At 40.3% G+C, this 26,474-nt stretch overlaps 1 protein-coding gene across 11 annotated transcripts in view; it reads right to left on the bottom strand.

Moving 5' to 3' along the window:
- The window catches only part of ALG14 (ALG14 UDP-N-acetylglucosaminyltransferase subunit), a 307,938-nt gene that overhangs the window by 122,717 nt on the left and 158,747 nt on the right, over positions 1–26,474 (bottom strand). For 8 of the 11 annotated variants that reach the window (XM_074001125.1, XM_005542655.4, XM_074001122.1 and 5 more), the window contains exons 1-2: positions 24,807–24,965; positions 16,452–16,603 (exon numbers count right to left, since the gene is read on the bottom strand). In XM_074001125.1, the coding sequence (XP_073857226.1) occupies positions 16,452–16,603; positions 24,807–24,942 (288 nt within the window). In that variant the 5' untranslated portion in view covers positions 24,943–24,965. Of the gene's footprint in view, positions 1–5,848; positions 9,587–16,451; positions 16,604–24,806; positions 24,966–26,474 lie in introns of those variants that run through there. The other 3 variants (XM_065518529.1, XM_074001144.1, XM_074001145.1) reach the window with 2 other exon arrangements.

Below are 26,474 nucleotides of genomic sequence, written 5' to 3'. Positions count from 1 at the left end.
CATTTAGAAATTTATTGGGTAATTCCATATCAGAAAAAGTTATTAACCAAATGACAGAAATTTCCTGTTACTTATATAAGTGATTAATATTTCTAATTTGTATCTTCTGATTTCTGGGAAGCTCTTTGTGTTTTTGGAAGAGCAAGCCTGTGTTGAAAATGTGGATTTTGGCTTCTCACCAGAACCAAGTGTGAATCGATGCCCTTTTATTCCTGAAGCGTTCCAAGTAATATGATGAGACCTTCTGCCAAAGCACAAAGTGCAATTACTATTAATGCTTTAAAATGATCCAGATTTTCTGGTTCACTTAAGAAGGCTGAAAACAATTAAATTATAGAGAGATAGTTCAAGGCCTATAACCACAGGAGTGTTTTCTATAGCCAGGAAATTGCAACTGCCACAATTATAATACATGATTTTAAAAGTGAGGAAAATTGGGGGGGTGCTATTTACACAAATGGTGCAGAATAGGCATCCACACCAAGGGGACTTCAAAACTCTGACTTTCATTAGAAAATGAATTTGACTTTGGTTCTGAAATAGAATAGCAATATAAACTAGCTTTATAACCCTCCTTCTATAACAGTTTTAAACGCTGTCAGAAATATAACAAAAATACGATTTTATCTGAACCAGAAAGAAGGAAACGGAAGTCCCTAATTGCCACAAACAAGAAGAAAATGAAAAGCGAGCAGACAGCCTGTGACATGAAGGTTTGACGAGGATGACATGATTATTCCAGACACCTAAGGGCTGGGATTTCAGGGCCTCTAAAGGATGGGGAGGAGAAAAGCCTACAAAGGAACAAATTGATAGCTGATATTTCCAAGACAATAACAGCTCCCCTGTACCTGAAATTTTTTAATAGAAGGCCCTAAGGACCAGTTCTTAATCTTCTTATATTTTCTATCAATCCCTGGGTAATTTTTTTTTTTTTTTTTTTTTTTTGAGACGGGGTCTCGCTCTGTCACCCAGGCCTGAAGTGCAGTGGCATGATCTCCGCTTCCTGCAACCTCCGCTTCCCAGGTTCAAGCAATTCTCCTGCCTCAGCCTCCTGAGTTGCTGGGATTACAGGCATGAGCCACTGTGCCCTGCCTAATCCCTGGGTAATCTTACCTAGTTTCTTGTTTTACATACCATCACCTATACACAGAAGACTCCAAAATCTATATTATGGACCAGACTTGCCTTCTGAACTTCAGACTCATAGATCCCATTGTATTATCTACATCTTCTCTTGTATGTTTACAGATAACCCACAATTACCCCTGCTGATGACCCCTCTAACCTTCCCTGTGTAAGTGGCAGCTGCATTCTTCCAGTGGCTCAGGCCAAAAACCCGGGTGCCATCTTCCACTCCTCCTCATTCTCTCACACGCTACATCTTATATGCCAGGAAATCCTATCAGCTCTGACTTCAAAATATATTGAGACTCTGACTTCTTTCTTCCATATCCCCTGTTGCCATTCCTGGTCTAAGCCATGCTGATCTCTCATTTGGAGTACTGCAGTAGCCTCTAAACCCCTCTCCCTGCTTTTGCCTTTCTCCCCTTCAGTTTACTCAGCACCCAAAGTGATCCTATCAGATCATGTCCCTCCTCTACCCAAAGCCTCCCAATGGCTCCCCACTTCACTCACTGGGAAAAACCGTCCAAGCCAAAAAATGAACAACAAGGTCTTAAAAGACCCAAGCCTAACATCTTTGCCTTTACCTCTATGACCCCAGATCCTACTCCCGTGCTTCCTTTGCTTTGGCTACACGGACCCTCTCACTATTTTACAAACATGCCGGGCGTGGCCTCACCTCAGGGCCTTCTTTGCAGTTACTGCTTCCTCTCCCAGAATTCTCTTTCCCCAGATGGCTTAACATCTCACCTCCCTCACGCCTTCGTCTAAACACCACCTTTTCTGGTCACCACCTAAAATTATAACCCCCCTTTAACCCTCTGAATCTTCCTATTCCCTTGCCTTGCTTTATTCCTCTCCTTAACAAGTTTTCACTAACACATTATAAATTTTACCTAATTATCTGGTTTATTATCCTGCCACTAGAATGTAGGTTCCATAAGGGCAGAGATTTTTCTGTTTTATTCACTACTGTATTCCTAACGCTTAGTAGGTATTCAACAAATATTTATTAAATAAGTTTGTGAATGCTAAACTTGGTCATGAAGGAAAACTAGGATTCTAATCAAAGGAAGGACAAAACCAAGACATACTTTCAGGTAAACAAACAAAAACACGAAAACTCATCACTTACAGAACTTCCATGAAGGAACTAATGAAATACACAGTTCTGAAAGAAAGAAGTCGAATCCAAAAAAACAAGTAAGATACAAGAAGCAAGGGTAAGAAAGAAAATGCTATATAAATACACATCTGAATAAGCACAATCGTATAAAGCAATAATAATGATAACTAATTTAGGTGTTATAAAAACAAATTAGAACCAAAATACTACACAATAATATGTAAGAGGAGAAGGAGTGCTCACAGTGAAAACATTCTAAAAAGCCTTAAGATGACAGCAAGAATGAGAAAAAAATAAAAATAAAAGCTTTGTTTTTCAGGAGGAGGATGGAGATATTATATTTTTTTCCTTTAGTTACCCACGTTAACAATTTAAGAATAATGTGTAAGGAGCCAGGCGCAGTGGCTCACACCTGTAATCCCAGCACTTTGGGAGGCCAAAGCAGGTGGATCATTTGAGGTCAGGAGTTCGAGACCAGCCTGGGCAACATGATGAGACCCTGTCTTTACTAAATATACAAAAATGACTCAGGTGTGGTGGCACGTGCCTGTAATCTCAGCTACTCAGAGGCTGAAGCAGGAGAATCAGTTGAACCCGGGAGACACAGGTTGTACAGAGCCAAGATTGCACCACTGCACTCCCGCTTGGGCACCAGAGCAAGACTGCATCTCAAAAAAAAAAAAAGAATAATGTCTAAGAGAATAGAATAATTTCCATTTCCAAATGAAAGGAAAAGGGGGGAATAAAGACATCTTCATTAATACAAACAGAAGGCAGCCCAAGGAGGAAAAACAAAAAGATTCAAAGAAAAAGGTCTAAGTAAAAAGGACAAAATAAAATAGGAGAAAGAAATCTAATGCATTATGTATATGTACCAAACATGCTAGTTAGAAGAGAATTCTCAGTTTTGAATTTTTAAAATTCTACTATATGTCATTTATAAAAGACACATAAAAAATGCAATAACACACAAAAAAGTGAAAATAAAGAGGTGGGAAAATATATACCATGCAAACACTAACCAAAAGGAAGCTGGTATTTCTACGTTAATGTTAGATAAAATAGATTTTTTTTAAAAAAAAGCATTATTAGGGATAAAATGGGTCACTTCATAATGATTAAAAATAATTCACTACGTAGAATCAAATTTGAACTAGAATGCAAAAATATGTACAGAAAGCTGAAAAATATAAAGAAAAAAGACCAATTCACAATCACAATTTTTACATACCTGTCTCTTTCTGATTTTTGGGATTTTTGTTTTTGTTTGTTTGTTTTTAGAGATGGAGTCTCACTCTGTCACCCAGGCTTGAGTGCAGTGGCATGATCATAGCTCACTGTAACCTAGAACTTCTGGGTTCAAGCAATCCTCCTGCCTTGGCCTCCCACTGTGTTGGGATTACAGGTATGAGCCACAGCACCCAGCCCATGCCTCTCTCCTATTGAATAGATCAAGAAGTCAAAACAATTTATAAAGATACAGAAGATGACTTGAACAATGCAGTAAACATTATGGACATACACAGAACTCTGCAACAAACAATATGGAATATAATTTCTTTTTAAGCACACAAAATGTACTCAAACTCAAACATACTAGGCTACAAAGTAAGTCTTAACAAATACCAAGGAACTTCTTTTACAAGAACACATTCTCTGCCCACAATGTCAGATTAGAGTTTCACAAAAAGTCCAGCTACATGTTAGTTACAGACAACACATCCAAAAAATAAAAGCACATAGGCTGGACATGGTGGCTCACGCCTGTAATCCCAGCACTCTGGGAGACCGAGGCAGGCGGATCACGAGGTCAGGAGATCGAGACCATCGTGGCTAACACGGTGAAACCCTGTCTCTACTAAAAATACAAAAAAAATTAGCCAGGCATGGTGGCGGGTGCTTGTAGTCCCAGTTACTCCGGAGGCTGAGGCAGGAGAATGGTGCGAACCTGGGAGGCAGAGCTTGCAGTGAGCCGAGATAGTGCCACTGTACTCCATCCAGCCTGGGTGACAGAGCAAGACTCTGTCTCAAATAAATAAATAAAACAAAAGCACATAAAGGTACCAAGTATAAGAACAAAAAGTTAAGTTAGATACATTGACATCAGAAAAAATATATACTTTAAGAAAAAGCATTTTAAGGATAAAATAAGTCATTAAATACTGTAATAACAAAAAGTTCAATAGGCCAGTAGCCTGTAACAATTTTAAACTTAAATGCATGTAATAAAATAGTCTCAAGATACACAAAACAAAATTGACACAACTACAAGAAGAAACTAAATCTACCATCACAGAGGGAAATTTCATCATATCTCTTTTAGTAACAGCTAAGTCAAACATACAAAAGTGTTGTCAAGATCACAGTAGATTTGAACAATACAATTAAAGAGCTTCATTGAATTGTCATATGTAACAGACCATTAGAGAATACACATTTTTTTCACTGACACATGTAACAACTGACCACGTGCAAGAACATTAAGTTTCAAGGCCGTGAAAAAAATCTCAATAATTAAAAAAAACTGGGTCCTTTACAGGCCAATTTTCTGACTACACCAGAACAAAATAATAAATCAGTTTAAAAAATTATATTTAGAGTTTTTAAAAATTTGAAATAATTAAAAGGTCAAAGAAAAATTCATAATGAGAATGTTGTGGTACCAGAAATTAACAATAATAAAAATGTTACATATCAAAATTTTGAGACGCTGTAAAATGTTACCTAATGACCAATTTATAGTCATACTTGTATTTGAATAAGCGCTGAAAATTAATGAGATAAAGATACAACCTAAAACATTGGAAAGAGAACAACAGTATAAACATAAAATCAGAAGCAATAACGTTATACAAATAGAAGGAGAAATTAAATAGAAAACAAGATACAACAGAGAAATCAAAAAGCTAAACATAGAAAAGAATATTGAAATTCCAGCCTGGGCAATATGGTGAAACCCTATCTCTTCCAAAAATACAAAAGTTAACCAGGCATGGGGCATGTGCCTGTGGTCCCAGCTACTTGGGAGGCTGAGGTGGGAAGATCACTGGAGCTCCGGAAGTCAAGGCTGCAGTGAGCTGTGCCTGCACCATGGCACTCTAGCCTGGGTGACAGAGCGAGACCTTGTCTCGAACAACAAAAAAATGAATATTAAAATTGACAAATGTCTGGCTTCACACAAGCAAAATTAGGAATGGAAAAGGGCACAAACTACAGCCACAGCGCGAATGACAAAAATAACAAGAGAATATTATCGATAGGGTTTAGATCTGCATCCCTACCAAATCTCATGTCCAATTGTAATCCTCAGCATTGAAGGAGGGGCCTGTTGCGAGGTGCCGGGATCATGGGGGTAGAGTTCTCACGAATGGCTGGTCATGATCCTCTTGGTACAGTATAGTGAGTGAGTTGTCACGGGATCTGTTTGTTTAAAAGTGCGTAGCACTTCCCTCCACCCCTTCCTCCTGCTCTGCCCCTGTGAAGTGCTGGCTCTCCTTTTGCCTTCTGCCATGACTGTAAGCTTCCTGAGGCCTCCCCAGAGGCAAAAGCTGCTATGCTTCTTGTATAGCCTGCAGAACTGTGAGCCAATTAAATCTCTTTTCTTTTTAAATTATCCTGTCTTGGGTATTTCTTTATAGCAATGCAAGAATGACTAATACAATTATGAAAATATTTATGTCAATACATTTGCAAATTTACATAAAATGGACACATTCCTAGAAAAATGTCTTCACAACACGCATTTAAAAAGAAACACAAAGCCTGAAGAGTCCTATAACCATTACAGAAAGAACACATCAGGCCCAGGTGGTTTTGTCTTAGACGAGTTCTGTAAAACTTAAAAATAATCAATTCCATGCTTACACAAGTTCCTCCTGAGAATAAAAAGTTGTCTATACTCCACAGCTCACTTGATAAGAGTACTGTAACCCTGATACCAATACCAAAGAAAAGCATGAGAAAGGAAAAGTACAGGGCAATCTCACTCATGAACATACATTTAAACATCCAAAACAATATGCTTGCAAACCAAATCTAGCAATGTATTAAAATATAACACACCATAAACAAACCGAGTTTACTCCAGGAATTCAAGAATAGTTCACACCACGTACTTGGCCATGTAAACAAATACAATCGGAACAACCATATTCTCTCACATGCAGAAAAGACGTTTGATAAAAATCAACAAGCAAGTATGATTTAAGGTAAAACTCTTGGCACATTTTTAAAATCAGAAAGAATACAAGGATGTCCACTACATTATTCTCTATTTGTTACTGTTCTGGAAGTTCTAACAAAATAAAATGAGAAAAATAAAAGGTGTAAGGATTAGAAAGAATTAGAACTACCACTATTTGTAGATGATGAGACTATCTTCACAGATAACAAAGAGTCATAACAAATCATCAGCTTTAATCAGAATGTAGCAAGCAGTTCTTATGAGATTACTATACAAAAATCAAATATATCTCTACATACCACCAACACAGAAAATGTCACTAAAAGATATATTACTTCCAAAAGTAAAAAAACAATACAAGATACTCAGAAACAAACACACCAAAGATACGCAAGACTCTTACAAAGACAATTAGAAATGTTACTGAAAAGCATTAAGGAGATCTAAACATTGAAGAGAGAGAGAGATGAAGTTTCTGGATAGGAAGACATCATCATATAGATATAAGTTCTCCCCAAACTGATATATTCAATCTAATGCAAATAAAAATACCAACAAGGTTCTTTTGTGAACTTGTCAAAGCTAATTTAAAAACCTATGTAACAAAGAAAGGAAAATGAAAACACTTCTGAAGGATAAAGCTAAGGGAGTTTGGTACTGGGTGAGGGACAGACAAACCAGTTAATAGAATAGACAGCTAGGCTGAATAACTGTATAATAGAAGCAGAAAAAAAAAATAGAGAGCTAAGATACAGATCTATACATACACAAAAACTTGACATATCAGTGGTGGCACGGCAGAAATGGACTGTTGAATAAACGGTGCTGGGCTGGGCCCGTTTTGCCATATGGAAATTAGATCTCTTTCAAACATTATACAGAAAAAATCAATTCCAGATGAATTAAAGACAAATGTGAAAAGCTAAATGTGCCAGGCACACTGGCTCATGTTTATAATCCTAGCACTTTGGGAGGCCAAGGTGAGCAGACTGCTTGAGTCCAGGAGTTCGAGACCAGCCTGGGCAACATGGAGAAATTCTGTCTCTACAAAAAATACAAAAATTAGCTAGGTGTGGTGGTGCACTCCCATAGTCCCAGCGACTTGGAAGGCTGAGGTGGGAGGATTGCCTCAGTTGGGAAAATCAAGGCTGCAGTGAGCTGTGATCATGCCACCGCACTCCAGCCTAGGTGACAGAGTGAGACTTTGTCTAGAAAAAAGAAAAGAAAAATATTAGAACTTCTAGAAAATAACACTTGAGTATAACTCTATGACGTTTAAGTCCTAAGGGAAAATATACATTTGGATTCCTAAAGGAAAATATAAACATTAAAATCTAAAACTTCTGGCTGGGCGTGGTGGCTCACGCCTGTAATCCCAGCACTTTGGGAGGCCGAGGCGGGCGGACCAGCCTGGCAAACATAGTGAAACCCTGTCTCTACTAAAAATACAAAAATTAGTTGAGCATGGTGGCACATGCCTGTAGTCCCAGCTACTCGGGAGGCTGAGGCTGGAGAATTGCTTGAACCCAGGATGTGGAGGTTGCGGTGAGCCAAGATCAGGCCACTGCACTCCAGCCTGGGCAACAGAGCGAGACTCTGTCTCAAAAAAAAAAAAAAAAATCGTAATACTTCTCTTCATATAAAACGGTGAATGAATAAGCAGGAAGAAAATGAATACAGTTTTTTATATATATAAATAAACAAATATAAATATAAATATATATACACACACACACATACACACACACACAAGTCTGTTTATGGATATGGAAATATATTGTCCATGTAACCATCCTATAAATATATATATGCACACGCACACACAGTTAGTCCTCCGGATCTACAGGTTCTGCATCCGTGGATTCAATCAACCATGGATAGAAAATATTTGGGAAAAAAATGGATAACTGTATCTGTACTGGACATGTACAGGCTTTTTTCCCCTTGTCATTATTTCCTAAATAATACAGTATAACAACTATTTACACAGTATTTACACTGTATTAGGTATTATAAATAATCTGGAGGTGTTTGAGGTATATGGGAGGATGAGCAATGTGCAAATACTACATCATCTTATAAAAGGGACTTGAGCATCTGTGGAGTTTGGCATCTGTGCAAGGTCATGAAAATACATGCACACACGCAAACACACACAGATGGTCATTTCTCCTTAGATGACCATCTGTGTGTGTGTGTGTGTGTAGATATATACATATGACCTATATATAATATGAAAAAGGATTAGTTTACAGAATAGACAAGTAGAAAAAAGAGAAGAAAATCGTCCTAAATTGAAGAAAGATCATTAAAGTCCACTGAATTCGAGAAAGAATTAATAAGAAAACAGACATGTAGACATGGCCTGATTAAATTTCAGAATTCTAAGGAAAGAGAATCAAACTAGGATCAAACATCTTTTCTGGAACTCTGACTGCTGGAAGAGAATGGAAGAGTATTTACACACTCTGAGAGGAAAAAGTTGTGGCATTACAATTAGTATTGTACATCAAGCCAAACGACTATAGGGATATTGTCACAACAAAGGTATTTTCAGGCCGGGCACGGTGTGGGGTCACCCCTGCAATCCCAGCACTTTGGGGGGCCGAGGTGGGCGGATCATGAGGTCAGGAGATCGAGACCATCCTGACCAACATGGTGAAACCCCTTCTCTACTAAAAATACAAAACTTAGCTGGGCGTGGTGGCACATGCCTGTAATCCCAGCTACTTGGGAGGCTGAGGCAGAAGAATCGGTTGAACCAGGGAGTCGGAGGTTGCTGTGAGCCAAGATCACACCACTGCACTCCAGCCTGGCAACAGAGTGAGACTCTGTCTTATAAAAAAAGAAGATTTTTTTTCAGAGATGATAGCTGGGCGTAGTGGCTCACGCCTGTAATCCCAGCATTCTGGGAGACTGACGCAGAAGGATCACTTGAGGTCAGGAGTTTGAGACCAGCCTGGCCAACACGGCAAAACCCCATCTCTACTAATAATACCAAAAAAATTAGCTGGGCGTCATGGCACACGCCTGTAATACCGACCACTCGGGAGGCTGAGTCAGGAGAATCACTTGAACCCAGGAAGTGGAGGTTGTGGTGAGCCGAGATAGCGCCACTGCACTCCAGCCTGGACAACAGAATGAGATTCAGTCTTAAAAAAAAAAAAAAAGATACCTTCAGAGCTGAAAAGATTCTGGAAATATATAACCTTTCTCAACAAAACAAAACAAAACAAAACAAAACAAAAACTGAAGGAAACACTTGAGCCAAATAGAAAACAAAATGAAATCAGAAGAAGACATGGTATACAAGAAACAGTGGTGAGTTAAGACTATATAACTGCTGATGATATGTTGAGATTTAATTAAAAAGTGATACTTGAGCTAGGAGAAAGCTAATGAAAATCTATTCTAGAGTTTTTAAAATTTTCTTTCCTCTCATTCCTGACATTTCATGATTCTTTTCCCTCATATTTGCCTTATTGCCTGGAGAATTCCTTTAGCCTGACTTTCAATTCACGAATAAGGTTTTAGTCTATATTTAGCCCTATAATTACTGACTCAGAACTTTTAATTTTGATAAGCATTTTGTTTTAATTTCCAAGGAATCTTTCTTGTTTTAAGACTGCTTCCTTTATAAAACAGATTATTCTTGGCCGGGCGCACTGGCTCACGCCTGTAATCCTAGCACTCTGAAAGGCTGGGGGTGGGGGGGGCAGATCACAAGGTCAGGAGTTCGAGACCAGCCTGGCCAACATGGTGAAACCCCGCCTCTACTAAAAATACAAAAATTAACTGGGCATGGTGGCGGGCGCCTGTGATCCAAGCTGAGGCAGGAGAATCATTTGAACCCGGGCAACAGAGGTTGCAGTGAGCTGAGATCACACCATTGCACTCTAGCCTGGGAGACAGGGCAAGATTCTGTCTCAAAACAAAACAAAACAAACAAAAACCCAAACAGATTATTCTTGTTTATTTGGAATATCTCCTAGATTTTCAATGATAATATGAAATTTAAAAAGTTATTTTCTTTTTTTCTTCCCCTTTTTAAGTTTCTTGTGGTCACCCAGGAGCTAAAAAGTTATTTTGTTTCTGTATTAACTTTTGGGAGGGGATTTTTGTTTTGAACTTGTTAATTATCTTCACAATATCTAATCATATTTCATTTTCAGTTTATTATAAAGGAAAGTCTAGATCAGTGTCATCTGATAGAACTTTCTGCAATGATAAAAATTTTCTATTCTATATGATCCATAATGGTAGCCACTAGCCACATGTGGCTATTGAACATTAGAAATGAGGCTAGTGCAACCCAGGGACCAAATTGTAAATTTTACTTAGTTTTACCTAATTTAAATTGAAATATACGTAGCCACATATGGCTGGTGGCTACTATACTGGACACTGCAGGTCTAGATTATTAAATATACTTGGCTAATATGGGCTCTTCCAGCAAATGTATTGATCACTATCGATTTCTTCAGCAAGACCCCACTTTTTCCTAGTCTGGTGAGCTCCATGCAAGGTACAAAAGATGGCTGAGCTGAAGTGTAGAAAAAGACCAGTAGGGAACCCCTGCTACCTTGGTAAGGCTTGGCAGGAAGGTGTCTACCTCTGCCTCTTTGTCTTGCTGTCCCTCACCACGTCCTGTCAACACCCTCCTACACACACACACACACACACGCACACAGACAGACAGACACACACACACACACACACACACACACACACACACACACACACAATGTGGTACCCAGTGGCGGCCAGCAGAAATGTTCATGCTATCTCTGTCAGCAGCTCATTTGCATCTCTGCAGAGCTCTTCCCAGCTTCAGATTCATGAATAGAGGCTCTTTTAGGAATGGAGCAGAATTTTCTCTCTAACAGTGGCTGCACTGCCCCAGTAGGAAAGTGTGAGTAAAAGGAAGTCGATCAGAGATGCTCAGTCCTACATCGCACTTTGAAAATACAAAATAATGGCACTATAAAAATCCAAAATCTGGCTTGGCATGGTGGCTCATGCCTGTAATCACAGCACTTTGGGAGGTTGAGGCGGGCAGATCACGAGGTCAGGAGATCGAGACCATCCTGGCCAACATGGTGAAATCCCGTCTCTACTAAAAAAAAAAAAAAAAAAAATTAGCCAGGCACAATGGCAGGTGCCTGTACCCCCAGCTACTCAGGAGGCTGAGGCAGGAGAATTGCTTGAATCCGGAAGGCAGAGGCTGCAGTGAGCCGAGATCATGCCACTGTACTCCACCCTGGGAGACAAAGCAAGATTCTGTTTCAAAAAACAAAAAAACCACACACAAATAAATAAAAATAAAAATCCAAAATATTTGGCTTCTTATCAATGTGAAGCAAACCCAACTAACTTGGTTCTAAGTGTTGTGATGCACAGTATATAACAATCTTCCAAATGTTTCACTAAACCATGAAATCATTCAGTAAATAAACAATACATATGGTGACAGACCAAGAGGGAAATATTTAATACATATGCTAAATTAAAAATAGAGCCTCCAAATTAGATGCAACTTCAGAAGCAACTTGCACACTAGCAGTTGGGTCAAACCAAAGATACCTGGCTCCTTATGGTGAAAAACACAGTAACAATTTTGTGATTATTTTGCTCTTTGAACATTTTTAAGTGCTCTATACCACTGGTAAACTAGACTTTTCACATTATATGAAAAATCATCATCATTTTCTCCAAATTCTCTACCATTTCTCAACTACACCCTAACATAAGAGACTAAATCACATTTTTAATCTCTGATGCCTTAGATGAGAATTTCCAGGGTATTCTTATACTAAGTCTTTCGAATTGGAAAATAATACACAAAAGCAGCAGGGTCGTTATGTAGGAGAAGCAAAGGCTTTGGAGGAAACATCTAGGTATGTGACACATATTTGGCAGGACTCTGGTTATTTACACCTTTGAGCCTCGATTTTTCTCATTTGTAAAATGAGGATACTATTATCTGTCTCACAATAATGAAAGGAACACTTACTAGTATACTCAATATTCTCTATTTTCTCCTTTTACACTCACAAAAAAATCACCTGCTATTTCTAGACTTTCACAATTTCTAAAAGGGCAAGGTTGTTGTTTTGCATTGTATGTCAAAGAGACTTTCCTGGCTGGGTGCAGTGGCTCGCGCCTAGAATCTCAGCAGTTGGGAGGCCGAGGCAGGCAGATCACTTGAGGTCAGGATTTCCAGACCAGGTTGGCCAACATGGTGAAACCCCAACTCTACTAAAATACTAAAATTAGCCAGGTGTGGTGGCACATGCCTGTAGTCCCAGCTACTCTTCAGAGGGTGAGGCAGGAGAATCACTTGAACCTGGGAGGCGGAGGTTGCAGTGAGCCAAGAATGTGATGATGCACTCCAGGCTGGGTAAAAGAGCTAGACTCCATCTCAAAAAAAAAAAAAAAAGAGACTTTCCTAAAATAGTTCAATATAAATATTTACATTCAGTGAACTACTGTCCCCCTAAAATTCATGTCCACCTGGAATCTATGAATGTGACCTTATTTAGAAATAAGATCACTGCAGATATGATCAAGTTAAAATGAGGTCCTTCTGAATTAGAGTGGGCCTTAAATCCAACCGGTATCCTCATAAAAAAGGCATGTGAAGACAGAGATACAGAAAAGGTCATAGGATGGTGGAAGCCGAGATTAGAGTGACGTAGCTGCAAGCTAAGGAAGGCCAAGCATTGCTGGTGACCACTAGAAGCCAGCAGGAAGCAAGGAGGATTCTTCTTCAGAACCTCCAGAGGGAGTACGGCTCCATGACACCTTGATTTCAGACTTCTACCCTTCAGAACTATGAGAAAATACATTTCTATTGTTTTAAGCCACCCAGTTTATGGTATTTTCTTACAGCAACCCTAAGAAACGAATACAGTATTGATTCCTAAAACAAAAACAAAATCATTTTGGCTTATTTTCCACAGAGGAAAAAAGTACCAAACATTTTGCTATAGCTGAATGATAGCAAGCAGATTTATATCCTGATCTTGTTTGACATGGATTTTTTGAGAATATATTTTAGTAGTATATTAGTTGGGGATAATGTTTACAAGTGACCAAAAGTTAAACAGGCGTAAGAGTGTGTGTGTGTGTGTGTGTGTGTGTGTGTGTGTGTGTGTGTGTGTGTGTCGCAAAGGTGGGAACAAAGGGAGTGGGGTAGGGTTCTAGGAGTGGATCCTGACTTCCCAAGAAAAGAACCACCAACCCAGGACCAACACAGCTATAGCAGGGCCTCTTGAGCCACTGAATGCAGCACCAGACACTGGCTTCTCCTCTCTTCCTGTTCATTATCTTCATTCTTCTATCTATAGACTACCTTTATCTTCTAAGTGAAAACATGACTGTCAGCAGCTTTCAAGCTTTATCATTTACAGAGCTTGCTTGAAGACAGACTGATTCCATTCTCTAGGTCTCCAAGCCCAAAAAGCTCAGAGAAAGACTTCAATTGGTCTGAGTGAGGCCAGCTGTCCACCCCTGAACTATCCAAAGCAGCCCTGCAGCTGGGCCATTCCCAGAGAAAGGGATGGATAAAGGCACTGACTCTACACAAGGAACAGCTCTAGTTTCCTTCCTTAATAAAGAAACCGTTTCATTTTTTTAAAAATATCTAAACACTGACTAAAATGCTAAAATGAAGTGAGCAACCAGGGGAAAGAAGTATTAATAATTTCAAGGGCAGACACAAACATGATTTGGAGAAGAAACAGCAGTCATAGACAAATCAAATTATCCATAAATGTAACACACTGATAGAGAGTTTTAATGAAGAGCCAATAAGCACATGAACTGGATGCTTCGTGTATGTAAGTATAAATAAAATAATTTTCACTATTGGAATTCAATGAAAAACCACTTTCTCTATTTAAAAGAATAAAAAATATGCAGAAAATTAAGCAACAATTTTTTTCTCTTCAACTTTTAAGTTCCAGGGTATGTGTGCAGGATGTGTAGGTTTGTTACATAGGTAAATGTGTGCCATGGTGGTTTGCTGCACAAATTAATCCATCACCTAGGTATTAAGCCCAGCATCCATTAGCTATTCTTCCTGATGCTCTACCTCCCCCAAACCCTCCCTTCAACAGGCCCCAGTGTGTGTTGTTCCCCGATATGTATCCATGTATTCTCATAGTTCAGCTCCTACTTATAAGTGAAAATGTGTAGTATTTAGTTTTCTGTTCCCACGTTAGTTTGCTGAGGATAACGGCTTCCGGCTCCATCCATGTCCCTGCAGAGGACATGATCTTGTTCCTCTTTATTGCTGCATAGTATTCCATAGTGTATATGCACCACATTTTCTTTATCCATTCTATCATTGAGGGCATTTGGGTTGATTCCATGTCTTTGCTATTGTGAACAGTGCTGCAGTGAACATATGTGTGCATGTATCTTTAAAATAGAATGATTTATATTCATTTGAGTAAAAACCCAGTAATGGGATTGCTAGGTCAAGTGGTATTTCTGCCTCTAGATTTCTGAGGAATCGCCATACTATCTTCCACAACGGTTGAACTAATGTAGATTGTCACCAATAGTGTAAAAGCATTCCTTTTTCTCCACAACCTCACCAACACCTCTTGTTTCTGGACTTTTTAATAATCGCCATTCTGAGTGGTGTGAGATGGTATCTCATCGTCGTTTTGATTTGCATTTCTCTAATGATCAGTGATGTTGAGCTTTCTTTCATATGTTTGTCAGCTGCATGAATGTCTTCTTTTGAGAAGGGTTTGTTCATGTCCTTTGCCCACTTCTTAAGGAGACTGCTTTTTTCTTGTAAATTTGTTTAAGTTCCTTGTAGACTCTGTATATTAGACCTTTGTCAGATGGACATATTGCAAAAATTTTCTCCAATCCTGTAGGTTGTCTGTTCACTCTGATGAGTTTCTTTTGCTGTGTACTTTTGCTGCAAATGCTTTTGGCATTTTCGTCATAAAATCTTTGCCCATGCCTATGTCCTGAATACTACTGCTTAGATTTTCTTCTAGGGTTTTTTATAATTTTGGATTTTACACTTATGTCTTTAATCTACCCTAATTTTTGTATAAAGTGTAGGGAAGGAATCCAGTTTCAATTTTCTGCATATGGCTAGCCAGTTCAACTCCTTGCAAAACAGAAAATCCTTTCCCCATTGCTCGTTTTTGTCAGGTTTGTAGATCAGATGGTTGTAAGCATGTGGTCTTATTTCTGAGTTCTCTACTCTATTCCATTGGCCTGTGTCTGTTTTTGTACAAGTATCATGGTGTTTTGGTTACTGCAGCCTTGTAGTATAGTTTGAAGTCAGGTAGCATGATGCCTCCAGCTTTGTTCTTTTTGCTTAGGACTCTCTTGGCTATTCGGACTCCTTTTTGGTTCCACATGATTTTTTAAATAGTTTCTTATAATTCTGTTAAGAATGTAAATGGTGGTTTAATGGGAATAGCATTGAATGTATAAATTACTTCGGGCAGTATAGCCATTTTCATGACATTGATTGTTCCTAACCATAAGCATGGAATGTATTTCCATTTGTTTGTGTCCTCTCTGATTTCACTGAGCAGTTTTTTGTAGTTCTCCTTGAAGAGGTCCTTCATTTCCCTTGTTAGCTGTATTCCTAGGTATTTTATTCTTTTTGTAGTGACTGTGAATGGGAGTTCATTCATGATTTGGTTCTCAGCTTGCCTGTTGTTGGTGTATAGGAATGCTGCTAGTGATTTTGCACATTGATTTTGTATCCTGAGACTTGGCTAAAGTTGCCTATCAGCTTAAGAAGCTTTTGGGCTGAGACAATGGGATTTTCTAGATATAAGATCATGTCATCTGCAAACGAGGATAATTTTACTTCCTCTCTCCCTACCTGAATACACTTCATTTCTTTCTCTTTCCTGATTGCCCTGGCCAGAAATTCCAATACTATGTTGAATAGGAGTGGTGAGATTATTTCTAAAGATGATTAAACTCAATGTACAACTTGTAATTTTCTTAGAAATAGAAATTGTCACTTACCATGTTACTAGGGTCTCTATCAGCTCGATCTAGTTCAAAAGAATTTATTTTATTGGCACTCATTTCATCAGTGTCAGCAATGACATAATGTCTAGGTGAGTAGGCATTGGACAAGCTCCCAAGCAGCCTCAGGATCTCGGTGGTATGCCCACCTGGAAAAAATATCAGAAGTCCTAAGATTAATAAACCCACAATGGACATATCCATTTGACCATGTTATACCAATGTCATCGTTTCAGGTGGGGGGGGCACTGTAATTGTATATTTCTCAGAAGACACAAGAACATTTGAAAACAATAAATCTATGCACTTGTATAAATACAACTTTTACATCAAAAGCACTAGCAGTAGGTACTAAGGAAGGCACAAAACAGTATAAGACATAGCTCTTGCTATCAAGAAGACTGGTGAGAAAGGGGCAAGACACATATATGAAGACAAAGAAGATCCAAGACAGCAAGAAAAACTAAAACGTGGAGGGTAAGCAAATGGTTATGAAAAATCAATGCCTTAAGAATAACGAAGATCCCTGTGATGGCGGGCGCCTGTAGTCCCAGCTACTCAGGAGGCCGAGGCAGTAGAATGGCATGAACCCGGGAGGCAGAGCTTGCAGTGAGCCGAGATCATGCCACTGCACTCCAGCCTGGGTAACAGAGCAAGACTCCATCTCAAAAAAAAAAAAAAAAAAAAAAAAAAAGAATAAGGAAGATCCCTGAAAAAGGCTGAGATGACTTGAAAGGTGAAGATAATGGAGAGATAGGAGTAGGGAGGCCACTGGGTGGAGATGGGGATTGTTAGGGCATGAGATGACAAGATCTGAAACATGTGTTCAAAGTGTGGTAGGAATACTGTGAAGAAGGGTACGGGTGAAATAAGGTCACGAAAGCAGGATGGGAAAAGGGAAGCCAGTCACTGAAGGTTCTATGTAGAGAAATAAGGTGAAGGGGGCATGAGCACAGACTAGCAGGGCTTGGGCCTTCCTAAGAAACATTTTTTGTCCACCACTGTAACCCCAGCTCCTATCAGAGGTCTCAGCACACTGCAGGTCCTCAAATATTTATCAGCTTCACCAAATGAGTAATGTTCAGTTTCTGAAGTCATATAATCTTCAAAATTTTAATACATTAATTACAAAAGCATAAATTTAAAAATCAACTATGTTCATTGAGATTTCCTTCATGAAAACAACAATAGAATACCTACCTATCTATAAACTATTTAAGCAAAACAGTCAAACTCCTTATCAAGGAGCCCTATCATACCTATTTCAGTCTCATCTCACAAGCTCTGTGCCTCAGTCAGGTTGATGTCTTTAACATTCTCTGCATTCATCTTATTTGTTACTCACTCCTTGCCTCTGGTCATGCTGCTCCCCATACCTAGAAGGCTTCCCCCACCCCACCTCCCTTATTGTTGTAAGAAAGAGTATATAGTGATACAAGAACACAAACAAAGATAAATTAAACATGAGTTTCCCCCAACACAAATTCCCTCCACCACCACCCCACCCCCAGATGGAGTTTCACGCTTGTTGCCCGGGCCGGAATACAATGGTGCAATCTTGGCTCACTGCAACCTCCACTTCCCAGGTTCAGGCGATTCTCCTGCCTCAGCCTGCCTCAGCCTCCCGAGTAGCTGCAATTACAGGCATGCGCCACCACACCCGGCTAATTTTTGCATTTTTAGTAGAGACAGGGTTTCACCATGTTGGTCAGACTGGTCTTGAACTCCTGACCTCAGGTGATCCACCCACCCGGCCTCCCAAAGTGCTGGGATTACAGACATGAGCCACCACGTCGGGCCCACATTTTTTTTTAATAGTAGAAAGGAAAGGATTTCATTCTAGATTCCAGGAGGAATTATATATAGAAACAAATTTGGCATAGATTTAGCGTGAATTTCAGGAATTAAAATCATATGTTAGCTTTATAACCTGTCACCCATCTTCTTGACTGGGGCATATAGTTTACACATCTGGTATATACTCTTTTTAGTATTTTTGGTTTTAGCCTCGAAAAAAACAAAAAAGTCAGGCCGGACATGGTGGCTCATGCCTGTAATCTCAGCTACTCCGGAGGCTGAGGCAGGAGAATTGCTTGAGACTGCACTCCAGCCTGGGCAACAGAGCAAGACTCTGTCTCAAAAAAGAAAAAAAAAAAGTGGTGGTACTCCAAGTAGGTACTTGTTTTCACAGCTGGAATAATTAAGGATAAAACCTAATATCCACAGCATCTTCCACTACAATTAAAACTTCATTATACCTGCTTTAATACTCTTTTTTTTCCTCTTTTTTTTTTTCTTTTTTAAGGAAACCCTCATTGAATGCTGTGAAAGTTGTCAGGATAAAAATAGAGTCACTGTGACAAAATGGAGCTGGGAAAGGCCATGAAGGAAGGGTTCTTAATGCTCAATCGCCTGAACACAAGAACTACCACAAAAGACTATACCAAAACCACAACCTTGTACAAAGGCCATTGCAACCTTATGCAAAAAAATACTCCTGCAAGGACATCTGCCCAGCCGCTGCCTGCCTAACCTTGGACTGATGCCACCCTTATTATTGATCCCTGTAAGCAAGGATAATTGTTTCAAAACAACTTATATAACGCTCCCCATTTTAGCTTTAAAAATCGCTGTCTTCCCTTGCCTCTTTGTGCCCATAGTTTATTCAGCATGGTATTCCACACTACAATGCTTACTCTTGAATATATTTCCTATCTTTGGAGAATCTCTCTGTTATTTAGGTTGACAGTATATTCACTGAAAATTTAACCTTGTTACTGAATAAAGTCATTAAAATGATGGACTTTGTCTTCCATTTTACTCTTTTATTAAGATACATTTTTTTGAGAATAAGATCCTCTAAGTTCTACCTTAAAATATATCCAGCATCCAATCACTTCTCACCATTTCTTTTGTTACACCCCTGCTCCAGGCCACTATCACCTCTCACATGGATTATGAACACAGCTTACTGATCTGCTCCCTGACCCTCTTCCCCTTCAGTCTATCGCAACGTAACATCCAGTGTGACCCTATTCGAGTTGATCAAATTATTTACTTCTCCTCAAAATCCTCCAGTAGCTTCATGTCTCATGTGGAATAAAAGGCTTCTTATACTCTGACCTCAACTATGTTCCCTCTTGGAGCTCATCTCCTGTTCCTCCCTGCTTACTAAGTCTACTCTAATCACTCTAGCCTCCTTGCTGTTGGCTGTCATTTCCCCAAGGAGGCTTTCCCTGACAATCTTCATAAAAAGCAATGCCCGGCCAGGCACGGTGGCTCATGCCTGTAATCCCAGCACTTTGGGAGGCTGAGACGTGCGGATCACGAGGTTAGGAGATCGAGACCATCCTGGCTAACACGGTGAAACCCCGTCTCTACTAAAAATGCAAAAAAATTACCCAGGCGTGGTGGCGGGTACCTGTAGTCCCAACTACTCGGGAGGCGAGGCAGGAGAATGGTGTGAACCCGGGAGACGGAGCTTGCAGTGAGCGGAGATTGCGCCACTGCACTCCAGCCTGGGCGACAGAATGAGACTCCATCTCAAGAAAAAAAATAAACAAATAAAAGCAATGCCCCCTTCCCCAAATCACAGTGTTTATCACTGCATAACTTACTGTGTAGTCTATTTATTTGTTTTGCTTTTTATCTCCCTCTATCCACGCCTCACTAGAAGGCAACCACCGTACTATGAGGGCAGGGATTTATTTGTTTTGTTACTGCTGTACCTCCTATTCCTAGAAAGAGCAGGCCGTCCTATTGAAGGAAAGATTGAATGAAAGTTTGATATTAAATCTAACATTTGCCTAAGAAGGCTGTATTGTGTTTCAAAGAAAAGTAGTTTTGGCAATTGTTCTCTGAACGGAAGTGGTCTACTAATAATTTTTTTTTTTTTTTTTTTTTTTGGGACAGAGTCTTGCTCTGTTGCCCAGGCTGGAGTGCAGTGGCGCGATCTCAGCTCACTGCAACCTCCACCTCCTGGGTTCAAGTGATTCTCCTGCCTCAGCCTCCTGAGTAGCTGGGATTACAGGCATCTGTCACCACGCCCACCTAATTTTTTTGTATTTCTTAGTAGAGATGGGGTTTTGCCATGTTGGCCAGGCTGGTCTTGAACTCCTGACCTCAGGTGATTCACCTGCTTCAGCCTCCCAAATTGCTGGGATTACAAGCGGGAGCCACTGTGCCTGGCCTCCTAATAATATTTTACGATATCTAAAGAGTAAATGTTGCTTCATCTTCAAGGTAAATATTGAAAATGTCTTCTTCCTCCTCCAAAATTTTGGGCATGAACTATTAAACTGCTTATCTGATTACAAGTCTTTCTTTAACTGGCATGGTTCTTTCAGGCCCTTGATACCTTCCTACCCTCAATAATTTGAATGAAGGCACCATTTGCCAGATGAATTATCACCCTTAATTTTGGTTTCTAGTCCACCAAATGTAACACTATCAAGTCATTGGTCCTAACATCTTGTTCAAGTCAGAAACCTGGAAATCACCCTTCAGTCCTTCCCTCCCACATCCTCTAGTTTCAATCCACAGTTGTGGATTTAACCCCTAAAATCTTCCAATCTCATCCAAATGCGATTGCTTCTCTCCAGCCCCACACCTATCACTCCAGTCAGGCCATCTTTATCTGTTATCAGAAATATTCAAAAGGCTCCTATTTGTTTCTCTATTTCAGTCTTTGTCAAGACATTCTTTTGACAATGCAGGCTGAATAATCTTTGTGAACGCTCAGATGGAAGTGGGTGACTCTCCACTGAGAAAGATAAGCCAGGTGCGGTGGCACGTGCCTGTGGTCCCAGCTACTCGGGAGTCTGTCTCAGAATCACTTGATTCCAGGATTTACAGGCAAGCCTGGGTATATAACAAGACTCTGTCTTAAAAACAAAAACCAAAACAAAACTTCAAAAGCTCCTTTTGCCACCAAGACTAATATAGTAACCATTTATTAACTGCTTACGTATAAAGAAAAGAAAATGTCAAGATCTTCCAAATTTATTATGCTAAGGGGAAAAGCTAAGCCCTGGAAACTGACTCATGTAACATGGCTTTTTCTCTTTAGTTTATGACTGCTGCTTCCTGACCTTTGTGTTGAGATGTTATACATTAACCAGACTCCCTAGTCTTTATTCAAACCTAGATTAAATGACATTGGAGATAGAGGCCTTTGTGATTGTTACCTCCTTATACCAGAATGTTAAACAAATCCCTTAATGTGTAATCAATAGTAGTGTTGGGACTTAGAAAATAATATCCCAAAATGAAGGCCTCAGAAGTAAAATTTTTTCTCTGGTCTTCTCCTGTCCTCTGTCTCTCAGTCCCATACTCCCCTGAGGCTTGCCATAGAAACTAGAATCTCTCTCCCCAGAGCGGGTCACAGAAACCAAGAACTCCTTCTCCCCAAAACTAGTCATAAAACCTAAAAATAATGCTCTAATTTTACTCCAACTTTCTGTGTAAAAACTGGCGATAAAGTAATTATCCGAGCTGGGTGAGGTGCCTACACCTTTAATCCCAGCACCTTGGAAGGCAGGAGAATTGCTTGAGGCCAGGAATTCAAGACCAGTCTGGTACACATAGCAAGACACCATCTCTATTTTAAAAATTAATTAAATTAAAAAAAATAAATTATCTGACCTACCTTGTTTGATGGTAGGTCATAAGACCCCCATTCCAGAGAGGGTCCTACCCCATATCCAGAAGGAAAGAATGCATACTCAGAGAGACCAAGAAAAATCTAGATAGGCCTTGCTGGGCTTCCCTACTGTCTATTAGCATTAAATTAGACCCTTTTGTCCAGTCATAATTCTACATGGCTGTCCATACTTTGTTGAACCTAAGCATAAAAGCAGACCATTTCCCTCGTATCTTTGAGTCTTCATTCAGAACGCTTTCATATATGCTTCATAAACGTATGTGTCTTTTCTCCTATTATTTCTGCCTCGTCAGTGATTTTCAGTGAAACTTCAGAGGGCAAAAGAGAAGTTTCTCCTTGGCCCTTACAGTAGCCAACCAAATCTTATATCTGTATGTTAGCTTTCTACGGAAAATGTTGTAATTTTGTTCAGCATCTCTGTTCTGGTCTATCTAAACTATCTTCATTCTTCCCCACATGGGGAGCACTGATCACCATTCTTTGATATAGGTTTGCTCCCCAGACAGCCACTCTCACGCTTTGTGCTTCAATAAACTCTTCTAACTGGATATTGAGCCCTTCAATTATTTTAGGTTGACACTATATGTCAAGCACTTTAATAAACACTGATTTTTTAATTTAAGCTTTTGATTATATCATTTTATTTTATTTCCTTGTGAGACAGGGTCTCACTCTGTCAACCAGGCTGGAATGCAGTGGCGCAGTCTCAGCTCACTGCAACCTCCATCTCCCAGGCTCAACTGATCCTCCTAGCTCAGCCCCCCAAATAGCTAGGACTATAGGTGCATGCCACCACATCCAGCTAATTTATTTATTTATGTTAGTGTTGAGATAGGATTTCACAATGTTGCCCAGGCTGGTCTCCAACTCCTGAGCTCAAGCAATCCACCTGTTTCAGCCTCTCAAATTGCTGAGATTACAGGTGTGAACCACCACGCCCAGCCTAAACACTTTAAATATGATCATATTTAATCTCTCCTGTCCTCTCTCAAGCCATGTAGAAACAGAAGGTTCAGTGAGGTTAACTAATTGCCTAAGATCACCAAAGTAGTAAGTGGCAGAGATGTGATTCATGTGTGGTGTTATGACAACCTAGAGGCCTGTGGTCTTAACCCCTAGACGACATGGAACAGTGGAGTAGCAGCAATTGCTTTATAAAGCAGGATTTTAGGCCGGGGTGGTGGTTCACACCTGTAATCCCAGCACTTTGGGAGGCTGAGGCAAGAGGATTACTTGAGGTCGGGAGTTCAAGACCAGCCTGGCCAACATGGTGAAACACTGTCTCTACTAAAAATACAAAAATTAGCTGAGTGTGGTGGTGCACCTGTAATCCCAGCTATTCGGGAGGCTGAGGCAGGAGAATGGCTTGAACCTGGGAGGTGGAGTTGCAGTGAGCTGAGACTGTGCCACTGCCCTCCAGCCTGGGCAACAGTGTGAGACTCTGTATAGAAAAGAAAAAAAGCAAGATTTTAAATACCCTTTATAATCTGGACTCAGTTTACCTCCCCATATTGAACTCTACACGACAGTGTCCTCTCAACTCCGGCCATTCAAAGTGCTATTATCTTCTTTTCACATCGTCCCACCCCTCAAAACCCTGGCTCTCCCTCATCTGACTAATTCTTGGTCATCTTTCAAGTCTTGGTTTAGCATTATTTCTTCCAGGAAGCTGCCTGTTTTTTAAGACCTGATAAAGTAGTGCCCTTCCTGAAGACTGCCATAGCAATTTGTCCTTCTTACACAATCATTACAAGATTATAGCATTTACCTCATTGTGGCAAATACTCATTTTGATTTATTTTGTTAGGTTTTTTTTTTTTTTTTTTTTTGTATTCTCTATTTCATTCACTGCTGTATCTTTGCATCTCTCACAGGACTTAGCACGGAGTCAGCACTCCGTAGCAAGCAATGTTAGTCAGTTTTGTTATTTCCAGAGGTTAGTTTAGTGTTTGGCCTCTCTAACAGCTCAAAACAGATTAAGTGAATAAAGTAATGTATTATACTCGAACATAAACTTAGTACATTTGCTCATACTATACATGTTCTATCTGGATGCAATCTCCTGCCATCCCCAAATGTTTACATTGTGTGTGTGTCTGTGTGTCTGTCTGTCCCTGTCATATATGTCTACTTAAAATTGTAAGCACCTACACAATTGGTGTATTTAGATTGTATTACCTGACAGGTCAGTGGGTTGCTCACACTTTGCCACCCGGTGTGTATTGCTCTATAGTCCGTAGATCATTGTTTTTATCCTCTTGGACTTTGTATATTTATAAATGTGACAATTCATTTTGCCTCATTTGTCATGTAGCATTCGTGTTTCCTAAACTAAATACGCAATACCTAGATTAATAATGCACAACAGCCATACGGGGAAACTGCATGTTAGCATCAAAAGGCTTCTACGTTCTCTCTGTTCACTAATTATTTGTTTGCAAAATATGCGCTACAGAGAGTCTTAATTACAGACAAGTGTAAATTACTTGTCATAAAAAGACCTCTGGGCCGCGTCAGCAAACTAGCCCTTACCCAGGCTAGACTGACCAGTTCCGGCAAGGCAGAGAAACTACAAATCTCTGCATGCAACACTCCAAGAAGTGCTAAGGGTACCAGGGAAGAAGGTCGCGGTGCACTCTGGGGTTTGTAGTGACCAACCCAAGTCCGACAGTCGCTTCCTCGATACTTACCGGACCCAGCTACCACCAAGATACTGAGAGACTCCCGGGGCGTAAAGTCCCTGGAACGAAGCACTACCCATATTCGCAGGATTAGGAAAGCCGCCACAGCTCCTGCAGCAGCAGCTAAAATAAGAACACACACCATGCAGAGAAATGGCGCATGCGTCCAACTTCCGGGGACCGGCCGCTGTCAAAGTTCACAACTACGGGTGCCGAAGCAACTCAAACGCGGAGGGACGCACCTCCTGGTGGGCTGGACTTGCCTGAGCCGGGAGGAGTGGCGGGTCGAGGGAGTAGCAGGGGTCCCGCTGACAATTCATTTTACCTCATTTATCATGAGCATTCGTGTTTCCTAAACTAAATACGCAATACCTAGATTAATAATGCATAACAACCATGCAGAGAAACTGCCTGTTAGCGTTAAAAGGCTTCTACGTTCTCTACGTTCACGTTTGTCGGCGGAACCCCTGCTTCTGCGCGGATTCTGGGCAGCTGCAGCCAAGCGTAAGCTGAAAATCGGAAAGTTAAGCGCTGGGAAAGCTTAATATACGCCCACGACCAGGTCAGGCCGTCTGTGTGCCCGAAAGGCCCCGAAACTCCCGAGTTAGGAGATGTTCTGGCTCTACCCACTTCGTGAATGCCACCTGAAGCTAACGAAATACATCCTTTCTTCTTTTATTTTTTTAATGCCAAGAGAAATGTTTCTGTTGCATGCACAGACATTACTGAAAGTGTTCGCCAGTAAGAACCATAGGCTTCAACATCGAATTTAGGTCCCTCATCCAAATCCCCTCTCCCTCAACACGTATGTTTTTAACTTTTCTCGGCGTTTTCACAGTCTCAGTGTGACCAGAGTAGTTGAGGGTGACCACCGCAAGGTAAGCCACAGTCCTGAGAGGACTGCAAAGCTCAGTGGCTCTAGGTAGCAGGATAGACAACGCACAGTCCTACAATTAATATTCAGTTAATTTTACCACAAAGCATTCCCGGTGTGTTTCTCATGTCCTCAGCCAAAATGATGATCTGCCAACAACCTCTTCAATCCCAATTTTGCTTATTATTATGTCTAATTAATCCACATTACAACATAAGATCAGGAGCCCCTTCATCCCAAATATAATTTGCCTTCGGTCCATCATAGACCTACCTGTAGGTTATACTGAACAGGTATACAGATGAGTAAACAGGTTCAGAAAGGTGCAACTGCTTGCCCAAGTGGAATAGTATCAGATCTAGAATCAGAAACCAGAAATCTGAGTCCTGCTGTACAGGAGTACAGCATCCTGTATTCCTTTGCTAAATTGAAACTTGCCTGATCACCACACTTACCTGGAGCCTAGAATGTGTTTTTAAAAGTGCAGACTCCCAGGGTCCATTGGGAAGCACTGAATCAGAATTTCCAGGGATAGGGCACCTGGGATTAGCTTATGTAACCAGTGTGTCCATTCCTATCAGCAGGCAAGTTTGGGAGACTTTGTGAGTAGAGTTTGTGGACCTTACAACACTTTCAAATTGTCTTCCATCAAATCTTCTTCTCTTTTTTTTTTTTTTTTTTTTTTTTTGAGATAGTCTCGCTCTGTGGCTCCGGCTGGAGTGCAGTGGCACAATCTCGGCTCACTGCAACCTCTGCCTCCCAGGTTCAAGCGATTCTCCCGCCTCAGCCTCCCAAGTAGCTGG

The sequence above is a fragment of the Macaca fascicularis genome, chromosome 1 (genome assembly GCF_037993035.2).
Source record: "Macaca fascicularis isolate 582-1 chromosome 1, T2T-MFA8v1.1".
NCBI lineage: Eukaryota > Metazoa > Chordata > Mammalia > Primates > Cercopithecidae > Macaca > Macaca fascicularis.
Note: the sequence above shows the minus strand (reverse complement) of the source record. Positions and strands in the feature narration are given on the sequence as shown.